At 47.9% G+C, this 16,365-nt stretch overlaps 1 protein-coding gene across 3 annotated transcripts in view; it reads left to right on the forward strand.

Moving 5' to 3' along the window:
* The window catches only part of SEC31B (SEC31 homolog B, COPII coat complex component), a 37,667-nt gene extending 21,302 nt beyond the window's left edge, over positions 1-16,365 (forward strand). For 2 of the 3 annotated variants that reach the window (XM_072870128.1, XM_072870130.1), the window contains exons 16-26: positions 436-562; positions 2,135-2,280; positions 3,555-3,728; positions 4,374-4,562; positions 5,259-5,472; positions 5,872-6,198; positions 10,292-10,347; positions 11,590-11,736; positions 12,156-12,272; positions 13,689-13,760; positions 14,493-16,365. In XM_072870128.1, coding sequence (XP_072726229.1) covers positions 436-562; positions 2,135-2,280; positions 3,555-3,728; positions 4,374-4,562; positions 5,259-5,472; positions 5,872-6,198; positions 10,292-10,347; positions 11,590-11,736; positions 12,156-12,272; positions 13,689-13,760; positions 14,493-14,672 — 1,749 coding nt within the window. In that variant the 3' untranslated portion in view covers positions 14,673-16,365. Of the gene's footprint in view, positions 1-435; positions 563-2,134; positions 2,281-3,554; positions 3,729-4,373; positions 4,563-5,258; positions 5,473-5,871; positions 6,199-10,291; positions 10,348-11,589; positions 11,737-12,079; positions 12,273-13,688; positions 13,761-14,492 lie in introns of those variants that run through there. The other variant, XR_012043787.1, reaches the window with a different exon arrangement.

Consider the following 16,365-nt stretch of genomic DNA (forward strand, 5'->3'; position numbering starts at 1 on the left):
CCTCAGCTCCCCATGCTTGTAACCTGTAGAGCATACTGTTCCTTTACAGCTCAGCTAGGAAGGTCCTAGCTTATTCATTTACAAATGGGGAAGTATAACATGGGTTGGGATATCCTAACATTATATTCACAGTCATTGATACTAGCTGCTCTGAAACAGGATATGTGTTAGATAGATCTTTAGTCTGGCCTAGTGCGGCTGTTTCCATATTCTCTTAAGTGCTTTGTTGGGCTTTTTTAGTTTCTTTAGAGGCATCAGGTTCCAATTACTGTTAACATTGGGATGCTGGGATTGGTGGACCTTAATGTACAGTGAGGTAGTTGCTGCATAGTGGGAAGCATGCCCAAAAGTGAGCTATCACTGTGGGTGCACTTGCTTAAGCAGTCAGCTTATCTTTGTTTTCAGTGATTGACAGGTCTTCTGCTTCCCTTACAGCTGCTTTCCTCCATTGTGCAGCAGAACTGGCAAGATATTGTTTGCATGTGTGATCTACAGAGCTGGAAGGAGGCATTGGCCATCTTGTTAACATACTCAAAGCATGAGGACTATACCCAGCTCTGTGGTATGCAGCGTACTAAGTTTTGGTACAATTTCCCTTAGGGGAGGGCACCTCTGGACTGCTTACAGAAAGAAGTGGATACAGTTGAGGAAGGAAAGCACTCCTAACTCATTACAGCTAGCTGGAACTTATTTAATAAGTGTGGACTGTTGAGTTAGGAGAATGATAGATGCACACTGTAGCTGAGAATCATGGTGTAAAGTTATATATGCTGATATTTCCTGTCACCTCTACCAATAGCATGGAAAAAAACAGGATAGACGCTAGGCTGAGACACTATAAGAGGGTAATATTTATTCTTTTATTCTGAGGAGAAAGGGATTTCCTTGACAGTAAAAGGTCAGGTGGCTTCACTCCATCTGAAAGAGGTTTTCCTTTCCAGCACATTCCCCTCCCTTTTAAGCTCAGAAACAGGGGTTAATGAACATTTCATGGCTTCAATAGTTTCCTCAGTCCTGTTAATAGTCCAACATGCTCAGCAACTGGTTGTTCTGAGAGTTGGAGTTAGGGGGCAATCTAGGGACTGAATCTGATGAAGATACTCATGTTGCTTAGCTGGGAACTAGCTCCTGGCTGACAGGAACAGCTAAGTGCTGTTGGAGAAATGCCAGTGCTTTATACAAGGAAGAAGACACAACTTGAAATGCAAGAAAACACAACATCTTTTACAGACCAAATTGTAGGGGTGGAAAGTGACTGTGGCAGTGGTGATAGTGAGATAGCTCCAGCCCACCTTTATCTCCTAGCATTTGCTAAACATTGACAACTACCGGATTACTAGCTGTCCCTGGTACTGGACACTAGTGTTGCCTGGAGATTCCCACACCTCTTTGGAAAAAAAAGTGTTAGATTTTTTTCACTTAATTAATCTGTAATTTTTAAGGGTTTTTCTTTCTTTTAATGGCTGGGCAGACACAAAAATTGGCAGATATATAAAAAATTGCTTCTTTTTTCAACTAAGTTCGCTTTGGGATTCCTTAATGATGCCCATTTCTCTGTGTTATCCAAGAATTATACAATGAAGCTGGTGAAGGGTCTAGGGCACAAGTCTTATGAAGAGCAGCTGAGGGAACTGGGGCTGTTTAGCCTGGAGAAAAGGAAGCAGAGAGGAGACCTTATCGCTCTCTACAACTACGTGAAAGGAGGGTGTAGAGAGGTGGGTGTCGATCTCTTTTCCCAAGAAGCAAGTGATAGGATAAGAGGAAATGGCCTCAAGTTGTGCCAGGGGAGGTTTAGATTGGATATTAGGAGAAAGGGTTGTCAAGCATTGGAACAGGCTGCCCAGGAAAGTGGTTGAGTCACCATCCCTGGGGGTATTTAAAAGACGTGTAGATGTGGCACTTAAAGACATGGTTTAGGGGGACTTGGCAGTGCTAGGTTAACAGTTGGACTTGATGATCTTAAAGGTCTTTTCCAACCTAAATGATTCTATGATTCTAATTAGGTGCAGATCCAAAGCTGTCAACACCTTTTCATACCAAGTCAGAGTAGGATTGCTAAGAGATGAGCATTAGGGCTAATGAGCTCTTCAAAAAGAGAGTGTATTAAATGTTGGCTGTATTTCTTCCTCTCTAGACATGCTGGGTGCCCGCCTAGAGTCGGAGGGAGATGCAGCCCTGTCCAATGATGCCTGCCTCTGCTATATCTCATCAGGCAATGTGGAGAGGTTGGTGGAATGCTGGGTGAAAAACCATGAGACTTCGTCACCCCTTGCCCTGCAGGTACAGGTTCTATAATGTTGGTTTGACTCCTCTTTAGGCCAGTCTGGTAGCCCTGATCTGTTTGCATTATCCCATCAGAGTATCTGGCTTCCAGCAGACAGTGGAGACCTGTTCGTAGTCACCAAGGTATCTCCTTCTAGCCTGGATTACGGGCTTACATCTAAAGGAGGCTTGCACTCTTAAACATTAAGGGTTTGTGTGTTTAGAGAGTACTGATTACATTGCACATAAATCCAGCCATGGACAGGAGTTACTGCCTACCCACCTGTCTTTGTATACTGATGTCATCTCTGAGTTTCCTCTTAGTCAGGGAAGTTTAGACTGTACCTGTTTTCTTACTCGTAGTTGCCTGGGAGTACATTTGCTGCTGTACTTATCATGTCTAACTGTAATGCTCCAGTTATCTGGCTGTACCTTCAGAACAGCCTCTGGCACAATAAAAGAAAATCTAGACTGTATTATTCCCACTGCAATTAGAATGATCATGTATGGGAAGTCACACCTTGCAGATGAATCAGGGCTTCTAAGTCAGTGTTGTTACCTACTTGTTACACTTAAACCAGTCCTGGCTAAGTCATTCGTCCTTGTTGTGTCTACTAGTCGCTAGAATGAACTAGACAAGTCTTCCACTCAGATATCTGCAGATAATGCCCTCTGCTACAGAGTTCCCTGGTTTTTGCAACCCCACTAGTGAATAACAGCAACAAAAAGGCACCTTCAGCATTCCTGGTTATGTTTGAAACTGGCCTCCTCCCAGTTATCAGTTATCAGCCAGTGATGCATGTATCCTTCTATAGTTATAAATGTTACTTTGATTTCTAGGAGTTGAAGGAGCTTTGAATGACTAAAAACCTTCTGGTCTGTTTGTCAGCAGTAGTGGTTTTTCCTAGTGAATTTCTCCTGCTATGGTTTTAATCCTTCATCTTCCAAGCTGATAGCTTGTAACTCCTAGAGTTACAGTAGTAAATTCCTAGTAAAAAGACCACAGTTGATTGGAATGTCCTTGTGGCTTCTGATTTTCTTTTTTGCCTTACCATAAAAGTAGCAATGTCAGGGTTTGCTTCCTGGTTTCTGTTTTTCTCTATGAAGTGTACCTGAGGAAACGGTCATCGGTGATAGTATCTGGTGCAGAGGGAAGTAACTTCTGTTCACATTGGACCCGATGTCAGCTGAAAGTGGGGAGAGCCATCTGGTATTGTCTCGGCATGAGATGGACCAGTAAAGCAAGTCAGATTCCAAGTGATCTATTTCTTCCCTCCCCCTGGCTTATTCAGGATCTCATAGAGAAGGTGATGGTTCTGAGCAGATCCATTGAGATGCTCCGAGGCACAGCAGTACCAGCGCCAGGCCCTGTCTTGGCAGAACGAATCACCCAATATGCCAGTCTCCTGGCATCACAAGGATGCTTGGCAGCTGCAATGAATTACCTACCCAGCAGCTCTAAAGAGGTGAGTGAGAAATGGGTTGTTATGGGAAAGAGTAGTAGGGAAAAATGATACTTTGTACAAGAGAGAGCTTGGGTTTTGACATGCATCAGGACGTAAAGTTTCACCTTAGTTATGGTAACTTGAGAGTAGAGGTGTAGTTTTTTTTTTTCCTAGGACACAGCTTTTGTCTTCATTTGCTTTTTCTTTGTAGTACCTTTGATTCAGGAAAAAAGGAGGGAGCTATAGAACTGTAAAATGGTTCCTGGAGAACAACACTGGGAAGCAGCTCTGCAGGGAAGCTGAATCTATTCCTGAAACTAGCTGGTAGAGGAAGGGAATGCAGGGGAATGGGAAGGTCACCTTATAGTTTGAAAAAAAATCTGTCTACTGCCCAAATGTGGGTAGGGGCTGGGGAGGGAATACTCTGAAGACTGGGGGAAGGATTGGTGAGACTTCATCTGCCTGGGAATATGGTCACTTACAGTTTGTTTGTTTGGGTGTTTTTGGTTGGTTGGTGGTTTTTTTTCCTTGGGTGGCTATTGGGAAAATGGTTAGTTTTGCAGGTTGATGCTCAGTGCTTTGGGTCAGGATCTGCTTTGAATGCCTCCCCAGCACCTTCCATCTGAGGCTCTCAAGGCACTTCTCCTAAAACATAGTTTGTTTCAGCTCCTGATTGAACAGCTCCGAGACCGGCTCTTCCATGCTCAAGGAGAGAATGTGGGTCATCAGCAGCCACCCCCTTTTCCCTACACTCGTGTCAATGTAGGTGTCATTAAACACACATCTCCAGCAGCCAAGGGTGGTTCTGCCCCTGAAGGAGCAGCCCACAAAACAGGTCCCAGACATCCAGAGAAGGTAGGCCTTAAACTCAGGTGCTCATGGCTTGGGGAGAGGGAGGAAGGCTACTGGGTTGTGGAAGGCGTATGAAGTAATATGAGATGACGCAGACCACAGGCATTGAGGAACTCATCAGTGATGTCCTTCACTGGAGCAAACACAAGCTCTATGATAATCCAAAAGTAGGCTATCTGGCATCTTTTCACAAAGCCCTGTCCCACATCTAGTCACTGGAGGAGACTGTTACAAGTGTAGTGATCCACTGAGATCTTACATACTGAGGGAAAAGGGGGCTGTGATTCACTCTCCTATGCCCATTTCACCTTCATATCTCAGTAAAATTAGTGTAGTATGGCTTCATCTCAGTTCTTGCACAAGAAGACTGTTCAGGAAGTTTTGCTTCCAGCCTCTATTGCTTCATTATTGTTCCTTCATTATTTCCTCTGCTTGTGCTTCCAGGAAGTCACTGTATGGGAACTGGCTCCTGAGGACTAATCCTTTTGAGAGCCAGAGAATACTTTGAGGAGTGTGGTGCCCAGCTTGTTGAGCAAGTTATGTGGTGGGAAAGGTCTTTGATCCAATCCATCCAGGGCACTGACAGCAGCAGCATCTTCTCTTGCCTGAGAAGTGAAAGGGATAGAAAGTGCATCTGCTTGTGTATGTATGCACATGACTGTGTTGGCCATTTGCAAGTTCTTTGTTTTTTAATTGCAGCCCAACTATCAGTCATCATTTGCCCCTTCAGCACCTTCTCAGCCTTCAGTGCCTTCCCTCTTCATGCCTCAGCCAGTGCCAGCGATGTCTGTGACACCTCACCACATTGCCTCTCCCCAGGCCAGCACGGGTCCACAAACAAGTGTCTATTCCAGAGGGCCCCCGTACCCACAGTACAACTTGGGCTTGGTTCCAGCAACCATTTCAGGGCCAGGTAAGTCCTGAAATTGTCTGATAGTTGTGTCTGTTCTCCAGGTTTTCTTAGACTAAAGCCTTCAACGTGGCTGGCTGCTCTGCTTTCTTCCCCACAGGCCTATTGTACTTGCAAAGAACAAGTCAGCTGTCTGAGAGGCTTCTCAGTGCTTCTGACACATCTAGTTCTAGCAACTGTTGCTGCACATCCACTGATATTAAGCATATATAGAGGTGGAGAAGCCACAGCTAACTTTGTGACAGTTTGACTGACGTAGCCTGGGTTATGGGGGATATGCCTGGCATGGATATTCTAGGGTATGGCTTGGAGAAGGGCAGACTTACTAGCATGAAGGAGAGCATCAGGAGAAGTTTGCACATGAAACAAGTGATGCTGATACACTCTCTTTCTCATTTGTAGCTGTGCCACAGTCTCAGCCATTTGGATCAGCGGGAGTCAGACCTGTTGGTCCTGCTCCCTTCCCCAGCCAGCCTTCTCTGCCAGGACAGTCCATGTCCATGACATCTCCTGGTGTTCCACCACCTGGACCTGCCCTCTTCACTCCAGCCTCAGTCCCATCATCTCAGCTTCCTGCAGCTTGTCCGCTCCCTGTGGCAAGCCAGTCTCCTCTAGGTTTCTCTTCAGCACCTTTCAACTGCCCCATGAACATGGGTTATCCTCAGGGAGGTCCTGGAGCTCCATCTACTAAGACCCTGCCAGCAGCCAGCATTCCTCCTCCTCCCACAGGTAAGTACTGCTTGTGTGACTTGTGTGTCCAGGACACTCCTGGATGGGGTTTGCAGTACATACTGGACATGGATCTTCTGAGGTCTGGTCTGTCGCCATAAAGGCTGAATGTGGTGCTGAGGCTAATCTTACAGGCACATTGTGCAGAGTCTTGCTGTGGTGGTGAAACACAGCAATGATGACAGTTTCATTCAGCCTGTTCAGCTACTTTGTCCCCCAGGTTGTGGTTATGAGATGCTGTCTCTTCAGGTCCCCAGTGCACCCTGAGTAATCATCCACTCCGGAGGCATCTTCTCTGACTGAAAGGGTGGTGGTTCCCAGGGAACACCTAGTGAAAGGCTTGCTGATCTCATCCCTGCCTATGTAACTTACACAAGAAGTGCATTTGAAATGCTGGGAGAACAGGGTGCTGCTTCTGTCTCCATGGGATATCCCTTGCTTAGCTTCAGGATAAAATTCCTGTCTGCTATGCTCTAGTTCTCCCCATTTTTTCCTGTTGCTATAAAGTGCTTGCCTGGGAATCGCTTCTGGATTCCTCTGTGCAGTGCTCTAGACCTGGAACCTTTCCCATCTGGGTCTGTAGTTTGAATCCAGCCCAGCCTGCAAGTACTGTGAAGTCCTTGCTAGCATGATGAAGAAAACGAGTGTGTTGTTGGACCTACTTCCCAGTGGATGGGCATTCCCTCTTTCTATTGCCCACAACATAACCACATCTGGTGCTTGTTAATTCTTTGTTTGCTGTCTCAGGGGATAGGTTTAGCCAGGCTGTGGAAATCTCTAACAACAAGGCTGACAATCCTTAGATTTTTTGAGCAGATGCTTCTCCAAGCCACACATATTCTGAGAGTGAAGGAACTGAGGCTTGAGGTTTGCCTCCACCTGGAATCCTTTGCTGAGTTGTGTTTAACCAAGGATAGCAAATCCCACTGTGTGAAGCCTGTGGGGACTATACACAAGGGCTCTAAGCTAAGGCTGGACAAATTCCTTCTGAAAAGCTATCAGGGATAGTAGTCCAGGGACATTACTCACTGAGTAAAAGCTGTTGGTGATGATGACTCTTCCACCCTGCCTTGATTTTCAGGTTTCTTCCCTTGGCTAGATCCCCACGTGGATCATGCAGGTAGTACCCAGAGAAGCCTCCAGGCCTGTGGGAGAGGCAATGTTGCTGCTTCCAGTGAAATGTGGGGTGTGTGTGCACGTTGTACTGTGTGTGCATGCGTGCATGCTCATTGCTATTTGTTGTTTCCTTGCATGCCTTGGGAGCTATACAGCTGCGGTAGTGGACGTACTTGTCCTGAGGACTAGTAAGTGACAGCTGGGGATGTTGGAAGTGAAATGAAAGCACCGTGCTCTTACTGATGAGTTTGGGTACAGAAAGCAGGGGCTCCAGCTTCTTCCTTCTCTACTTTCCTCCAGTCCTGGAGGAACTGGAGCATTCTCAGTCTCTGTGTCCCTTCAGGCAGTCGCTGGGCCAGCAGGACAGGGAAGCAGCCCCTTTTCCTTTCTTGGTTCTCTAGGCAAGGAACAGGCCAGTGGTTGTAACTCATCTCTTGTTTTCTCCCTCTTACACTCCCAGCCTTATGCATGGCTTTACTTGCACTTGTGCTTTCCCCAGGTGGTTTGGAAGAGGTGGGTCCCAGCATGAGCAGTGGTGGAGTAGAGCTTCCCAAGCAGAATTTGGGGGCTCTATTCTAAGGGGAACTGGAAAGCCCTTTTGGCTTTAGTTACAGGGCAAGGTTTGGCTTTGAATCTCAGTCCACCTGCTGGGGAGAATTTGTACCGTAGAGGTTTTCAGACTGATGCTTCGTACTGATTTCTCTCCTTGGGATTCATTGGTGATGGAGAGTAGGTATCTTCCAGTCTACGCTGTCAGTGGGGTAAGGCTCAAATGTCTTAGTGGGCTGTCTCTGCACAGTGATTGCTGCTTGCGCCAAAGACCATCTGCCAGGCACAAAAGATTATCCAGGGAGTCTCAGCTTTATTTAGGAAATCTGAGTACCTGGTAGCCACTTACACCACCAAGCAAGCCTTGCTGTGTGGAGTGGGGCTCTAGAAAGGGAGTTGTCCCTTCAGCAGAGAAACAAAAGACCCAATGTTTCCCTGTTAAAGGAAAGATGATTCCATGGCAAGGATTTCAAGCACTTCCTTGGGCTGAAGATGCCCTGTGGGAATTCACTGCTGGGAAGTTCTCTTCTCCTGGCAGCATTTACCCCCAGTTCTAATGGCAGCATATGGCATGCCCAGATCAGCAGTGCAAACTGGCTTCCTTGAGAGTGCTTTTTTGCCTGCTATTATTCTGGTTTTGATGGGTACTTTTCTTTAGCATGGAAGGGGACTGTAAGATCACTCGATCTGACTGGCCAAACTTGCTTGCTTTGGAAATTCCTGAATATGGTCTGAACAGCTCATGAACACAGTCTCACTAGTGCAATGAAGAGAGATCTCCACTTGCAGAAATCCCACGCTCCTGGGGGGCATCAGGGACAGGGTGAAGGACAGCAACATCTTGGCTGATCTCCTTTCTGGCCAGGATAATCCCTGACTCCAGCCTGTGACGGTCTTGTTTTTTCTAGGACAGGAATTGCTGGAGACTGCTGCCATGGGGCACTCCTTTCAGGGTTGGTGAGAAATCCTATTTCACAAGTAGCATAGGCAAGATAGTCAGAGTTTCATCCCAGCAAAATGCAGCAGGGTCCTCTTGTCTCGTGTCTGATGATTAAGTGCCTGGCTTAAAGACTATAATTTAAATAGCTGTTTCCTGTGAGGATTCAAAGTGCCACTGGGTTGGAATAGTGCCAAGGACTGCTAGGCCACAGGCTCGGTGGGGGCCAGCAGAGTTCTAGGGCACAGAATCCCCAAGCTAGAAATAAGTGCCAACTTAATTAAACTACTGATCCAAACTCATCAGAGAGTGAGTCTTGAAATCATGGGAAAAGGGAGGGCAAAAAGAGGCTGCCAGAATTTTAATAATAAAGGTAATTAAAGTAATGAAGCACCTTTTGCATCTTTCCCCTGTGATTTTTAAAGCTCAGTTCAGGATCAGTGGCTCATTAAGTGTGGCACTGAGCTCCAGCGATTCTGATATTGCCCCTTAGAATTATGCTACTTTCTCACAGATTATTCCTGTCTCATGGGCTTGAGGTTATTAATACTGGGGTGACAAAAGAAGCACTGGGGTTTTGTCTAGAGATGCAGGTACCCTTACAGGACAGCAGCAGACGAGGTAGTTGGAATGTGACCTTCGCAGAATGAAGTGTGGTTGCAAGTCTTTTGATGTTATGTTGCCTGATGGATTTTTAATTACCTCGAGTGTGGTTAGAGGCTAGGTACCACAGAAGCATCTGCTGAGACACCCCTCTGCTCAGCATTTACTGGTTAAGGCATTTACTAAAAGGCATTTACTAAAAGGCATTTACTGGTTAAGTCTGTTCCCTTCTAGTTGGGAAGCCAGTGAATTTTGCTAAGCTTTGGTTCTGAACATGATTTTCGAAGGGGAAAATTTCAACCCACCCCTAACTTTTCCCCCCTTTATCACAGCAACGTGCATTGCTGTGGACTGCCACCGTTAGGCACTCCTGCAAGTGTTGGTGAGAAGCCCTCTCTCACCCATAACATAGCCCTCACTGTGCTACCACAGCACTAGCTTCTTTGTTTGAGGAACCCCAGGAACTCCCTGAACCCTGATGCGCACACGCATGCAGATCCTGACCAAGGTTCAGGCCTGACTCTGAGGCTGACTTCTGCAGCCTGTGCAGAATGTGAAAAGCTTCAGGTAGTTGTGAAAAAGCTTTCTGTGTGGGAGCGGGTGTGTGCCGGTTCAGTCTGATCCGATACCACCTCATGAAGCCTGTGCACATACTTGGATGCTAAGAATATAATTAAGAAAGAGAATGGGAAGCAAGAGCAGTTCTTGGGTCTGTGAGCTGGGCCTGAAATTCCTCGGTTGAAATGGTCTGAAGGTGCGATGATGGGGGAATTGGAGCCATGGGCCCTTTTGCTGAGGGAAGTTCCAAACCATGCAAGCAACCATGAATTGTTGCTGTGGCCACCTTCTCAAGGTCTGACATTTGTGTCTTGTTCTCTCTCCTGGCAGCTCCGGAATCTTGGACTGATCCCTCTGCTGTAAGAGGAGGCCTTCAAAAGAAAAAGGTAAGCTTTCAGCTGCAATATGTGTTGGTTGTCTTTCAGCCAGGGAGCTCCATGCAACAGATATGTTCCTCTAAGTGCTCCCTGTCACTCTCAGCAGGTCTCATTCCATGTTAGTCTGTCTACTTCTGCATTACATGCATAGCTAGGACTGAAGTCTAAGTCATCTTGACCCTTTGCCATCCAAACTCTCATGCCGTTCTCCAGGGTGGCTTTTTTGTAACATGGTTATCATCTGTGATGCTGCATACTCTGTCAGTACTTCCCAGGCTGACTACAGTCACTTGTTGCTAGAAATATGGATTTATTCTTATCCCCTTTCCCACACACCTTTTTTGATAGTGGCTGGGGAGATCACGCTCACTTCACACTTGACGGTTGGGGGCAGCATTTCCCCTCAGCACAGTGAGACCCAGAGTGATTTTCCTCAGATGCTGATACCAACTGATAAGGCACTTCTGCTGAAAGAAGTTGGGACAGGTGTAGCTGTGAGCTGCCTGCCATGTTGGCCCTGCTGCTCTCTGCCTTGTAGTGATTCCACTGGAGGACCTATTGCAAAAGAGCTCAGCTCACAAATGCTCTCAGCACCCCATTTCTATCACTGCTGCCTGCTCGCAGGTGTGACAAGAAGCTTCTTTGGCACCATTCCCACCCCCCACTCCTCTTCTTTAGCTTGGAACAGACTTCTCGCCCTTTTTCTGGCAGCATAGCTGGGAACCTGCTTCAGGCTGTGCTCACTACAACAGGATTAGCCTCTTGTTAAAGCCATCTCCTTTTGATCTAGCCCTGTCAGAGCGAATCTATCCTGACTCTCTGGCTTAGCAGGGGCACGATGAAGTGTTTGCAAGAGGATTCTCCCCCCATGTCATGGGATTTTCCCCAACACTTGCTCTGTTGGACACTTTACTGCTGCTAATCTCTACATTCAGGACTCGTGCCGTTGCAGAGCCAAGACGGCTTTCTGAAGACCAGTGCTTTCAGGGGCAACGGTTCTGTTTGATTGAACAATTCCAGAGGAGTTTTCTTACTGTCGCTGTGACTGTTCATCTAGGATGCAAGAGGAAGGGCCCCATGCTCTGAGTCAGGGGGGCTGAAAGAACAGGGATGGGTTACACATCATCTTGAGAACTGGGCATTCTGCAAGTTAGAAAGGAAGTTGAATTTGACTGTGGAGAGTGTAACTAACCCTCCTTCCTTGGACTTGTTTTTTTTAATTTTTTTTCTTTTCTTTCTTTTTGCTGACAGTTGCCTGAGAAATTTATTCCTCCAGCCCCCATCACAGCTCCAGTAATGAGCCTGCCCACTGAGCCCCAAGGGATCCATCCTCAGCTGTCCAGGTTGCAAGAATCTGGCCAGTCACCCCCAGGAGCACCCAAGGAAGGCAGCCTGCAGGTACCCAGGGAAAGTGGGGCGTTCCCCAGCCACCAGCTCCTTGTCAAGTAGAAAAACAACTCAGCTTTTGAGATTCTTATTACTTGGCAGCTGCAGGGCTTACGTTGCTCCCCAGCCCTTATAAGACGTCTCTGCCCGAGTGTTAGAGGAATTACCAGGGTGGAAAATGACACCTGGGTACGGCTGGGAGAGAGGGAGGGAGGCCAGGCAGGCTGTCGGTCTGCTTGGAGTTGGGAATCCAAAGAGGCCTGAAGCTATACCACAGTCTGAAGATGATAATCTAACTCTGTGCTTCCAGGTGTTCTCTGGGTTTGCGAAGGGGTGAAATTCTTTCTGTTCATAGTTGCAGGAGGGGAATCTACCTGCTCCAGCCTTTCATGCTCCTGTTGCATTCATTCAGCTGCTTCTCTCTCTGTCAGTATCACCAGCTACCCGTGGAAAGGGTGGAGAGGAAGGAGGTGCCCCCTGAGCACCAGGCTCTGAAAGCCACATTTGAAGGGTTGGTGCAACGCTGCTCTGCTGTCGCCACTGATCCAGTAAGTCTTCCCTTCTCTGATCTTTGGCTTTTTTGCCCTCATAGGTGTTTGACTGGTACTTCCTTCTTTTGGTTGGGAAAAGAGAGGAAGAGTCTTGTCTCTATAACCAAGTTAATCTCCATCTGCCTCCTTCCTTTAGGCCGTAGGCTTGTCCATCTCTTGGGAACTGAGATGCATTCTCTAGAATTTATCCAATGCTTCTCATTGCCTCTCTGGAACAATGATTCTGTCCTCCTGGCTCTTTTCTCTGAGGAAAGTAGAAGAAATGACCAAGCTAATTCAGCTTCCTTTTCACTGTCTTCATCTGTAGATAGTTCCTGCAGAGCTGGTATTACCAGATATCCTCAGAGCTTAGAGGGAAAGGCTGAGATATCCTGGCTGGAAGACAAAGCCAGACAATCTTTGTGTCCGAGTCACTGTAATTTCTCCACCCTGATTCCTGGAAGGCTGTTGGCATACATGTCACATTGTGTGAATGTATCAGGCCAGACTGTCTGGAAACAGAAAAGCAGTGTTTGCAGCATCATGTTAGGTTGCTAAGTCCTCCCAGATCTTGGGGGTACCGTGAAGCCTTCCAGAATACCTCTGTTTAGGGGGTGTTGGGATGAGCACTGAGCCCAAACTGCTATCCCAGAGTCAGGCACTTTGTGTGTAGCAGCAGCTTTGGCATGTTTGCTCTGTGCTTTCTGAGAGTGCACTGTAGCAGTTTCTGGGAGATAACCTAAAGCTTCCCTCTATGGATAGAAAGGCCTGTTCATTCAGGCTTAAGCAGTTGGCTTACATGGAGGTTGAATAGCTGGGTTCGTACAGCAATGCAATGCATCTGAGCTCCTAAGGCTGCCAGGCCTGTCCCAGTGTTGCCCAGAGCCAGGCATTTCTATCCATGGTATAATTTACCTGTGAGTGGATTATCCAAGGTGGGGTTAATGGGGTCAGTCCCACCAGAGCTTCAGTACTCAGGCCCTTTCCTTGGTGGATACCTAGAGTGGGAAGGATATTCCCTCTTTTCCTCAAGGAGACCAGGAAGAAGCTGTTGCTTAGGTCAGCCAGGGTGAGGCTGTCTGAATGCCCCATGGGTCAACTAGTGGATGTTTCTCAAGCTTTGGAAGTAGTCACTCTGCCCTGTGGTCTGCAAGCACTGGCAGAAGGGAAGAATGTCTAGGCTGGGAGATGGGAAAAGGGGCAAATCCAGCTTCCTGTCTTGGGGAGAGAACGCATGCATGTGTATGTGCACAGTGGGGGCATGGCTGGCTTGTATCACAGTGGCTGCCAGAGGCAGCAGAGGTGGAGATACAGCTGAATTGTAAGGTGCTGTGGGAAGAACAGAGGAGGGGAGGGACTGAGCGAGAACAACTTGGTTCTGGGAGAGGTGGCTGTGAAGCTCTGGCAGAGCTAGCAATACCTGTTTCACTTCAGAAAACCCGAAGGAAGCTGGAGGATGCATTGCAGCGGCTGGAGTGTTTGTATGAGAAGCTCCGCGAGCAGGCGGTAAGTAGATGCCGCCATTCCCTGTGGTCCAGCCGGGTTCCTGATCCCACCTTTGCACTAGGTTGTGGGCCTTGGTGTCTGTCCCAGTGTTACCAGCACATACCCTCTTGAGAAAGCTAGGGGAGTGCCAAACCTTATACGCACCTTGAATCCAGCCAGCCTTATCTCTTCTTCCTTAACTTGGCCCAGACATAGTGTAAGGAAAAGCTGGGGAGGTGTTTGCAGGGTACTTTTACCCCCAGGAAGTATACTGGCATATAGACAGGTTCCAGATGGGAAGGGGCAATTGAGGGTAGTTAAGTGTGAATCTAGTGTAACCTCTGTCTTAGTAAACTGAAGCTGCTGATGCCAATTGCTGGAGGGATAGTTATCAAGGGAAGAATCCTTTTAACATACACCCTTTCCCTGAGCGTCCATATTAGGCCTGAACAGAGACAGGATTCTGTGCTAGATAGACCTTTGACCTCCTCAGGTACATCAGATATTCAATTAATGCTGAAATGTCATTACTTAGGACCTTCATTCACTGTAACCCAGCCTGGGTATTAGATTAATGTTTCTTGTAGGCTGGGAAACTGAGGGAGGAAGCAGGCTATCCTTCCTGCCAGTGCTTGACTGTGTAGGTGCTGTTTGGTGAGGATGAGGTGGAGAACAGGAGGGAAGGGTGTGGAGGGACGGGGCCCTATGTTACAGTGCTGAGCATGCTGACTCATTTCTGCTCCCTCCCCACAGCTCTCTCCAACCATCCTCATGGGTCTCCATGAAATTGCCCGCTGCATTGAGGCTAGGAACTACCAACAGGGGCTCCTGGTTCACACCCAAGTGGTGAGCAGCAGCAGTTTCAGTGAGGTGTCTGGTTTCATGCCCATCCTGAAAGTCCTCATGACCATTGCTGGCAAGCTGAATGTGTAAGGTGTGGAGCTGGAACAGTGCACACTGAGAGCTGGTGGACTCCCTCACCTGTTGATGTGCTGCAGGTTGTGGACTCTCCTTCTGACTCTGGAGAAATAAGTCTGTGCCAGTGCCTGGAACTGTGCTGGGCCAGCACACCTGGCCCCATCTGCTTTCCACACAGCCCACTGGTGCCTGGGACTCCTGAAGACTGTTCTTTCTGTCTCTTCCTTCTTACTAGTCTGAGGCTGCTTCCCAGCCCAGGGATCTCAATTTCAGGCTGTCCAGGTTGCACAGAGATCCTCCCTCTTCCCTGTATCCCCAGCACAAAGGAGGAACTCCTTCCCTCCATGGCTCATGTTGCCTTTTTTTTTTTTAAGGAGACAAACAGGGCTGGCACCTGCAGCACCACCAGACAGAGTGCCACTCGGGCTCTGTTCCCTGCTGCAGTGTGAACTGCCTGGGTGACAGGTGGGCTCCCTTGGGACCTAAGCTGAGGTGCCCCTACTCTGTTGGGCTGCAGTGAGGATCTCTCTTCTGGTTCCTCTTTTCTCTTCATTCTCATCCTTAACTCACCCTGTCACCCCTCTGCACCCATATCCTGCTACAACTAGGGCTAACTACCAGCCTGCTCTGGGCTAGCTTTGGTTCTCTCTCTCTTCTTCACCCAGCCCTCTCTTTTCATAGTCGAGTCTCATGTTTACCCTCTATCCCCCCTCCTTTTTATCTTTTCCCCGATAAGCTGCAGGCCCAGGGCTGATTTCCCCTTCCAGCTCCTAGGACTCTCCCATTCAGAATTGTTAGCAGGTTGGACTGCTCTGTGCACTCCTCCCCAGAGCCGGTCGCATCCTGGTTTTGGGCTAAAAGCCGCCCTCCCTGGCTCCTGGCCTTTTTCACTTCCTTTATTTTAGCACAGTTGGCCTTTTGCCCACTGGTGTTATCTAAAGGCTTCCTACATCGGGCTTTTCAGACAGTCTAGGGGCTTTAAGAGCAGCAGGGATTGTTCACGTCCCATAAAGAATCCCCTCAAGCTACTCTGACCAGCCTGGGCTTGAGCTTGAGCAGGGGGGGGGCAGCTCATTTCTCCAAGTGTGGTGCATTCATTCTGCCTACAGTAACAGATACATGCAAAGGTCATTCTCAAAGGCCCCTTGGCACTATGGTGGTAGGAATATGCTGCAAGAGGTGATGCTGTCAGGTCTGGAGGGTATGGCTGTGCTGGGGCTTTTCATCACTGTGGCATTTCCTCTGGGGTAAAACAGATGAATGAAGCATACCTGTCCTGGGGAAGAAGTCTGGGAAGGCAGATTGGATTTTAGGGCACATCTGTGTGTGTGTCTTTTCCTGTTCTTCCTCCCTCCTTGCCTTCCTCTCTCTCACGCTCTTTCGTGCTAACCAGGCAGCATAATCATTGGGCCCTACCTGGGAGCAAGGCTTCTTCCCAACATTTGGCTGCAGCCAGCCCCTGCTTCCTCTGCTTGCTGCTTGAGTGATAATGCCATCGTGGGCCTGTGGTTCAGCAACTTACATGAACCAGCCTGCTGTACCATGAGACTTAGGAGGGAGGAGAATCAGAAAAGGGAGGGAGAGGACGCGTCTCATTCTCTCCTTTCCAGGTCAAAGTGCCTCCTTGTTGCTGCTGTGGTGTTTCTATTGCTGCGGTTTGATGCACTGAGAGATTACAGAACAGTGAAATAAAAGCTGTGTTTTGTGA

The sequence above is a fragment of the Ciconia boyciana genome, chromosome 8 (assembly GCF_034638445.1).
Source record: "Ciconia boyciana chromosome 8, ASM3463844v1, whole genome shotgun sequence".
Taxonomy (NCBI): Eukaryota; Metazoa; Chordata; class Aves; order Ciconiiformes; family Ciconiidae; genus Ciconia; species Ciconia boyciana.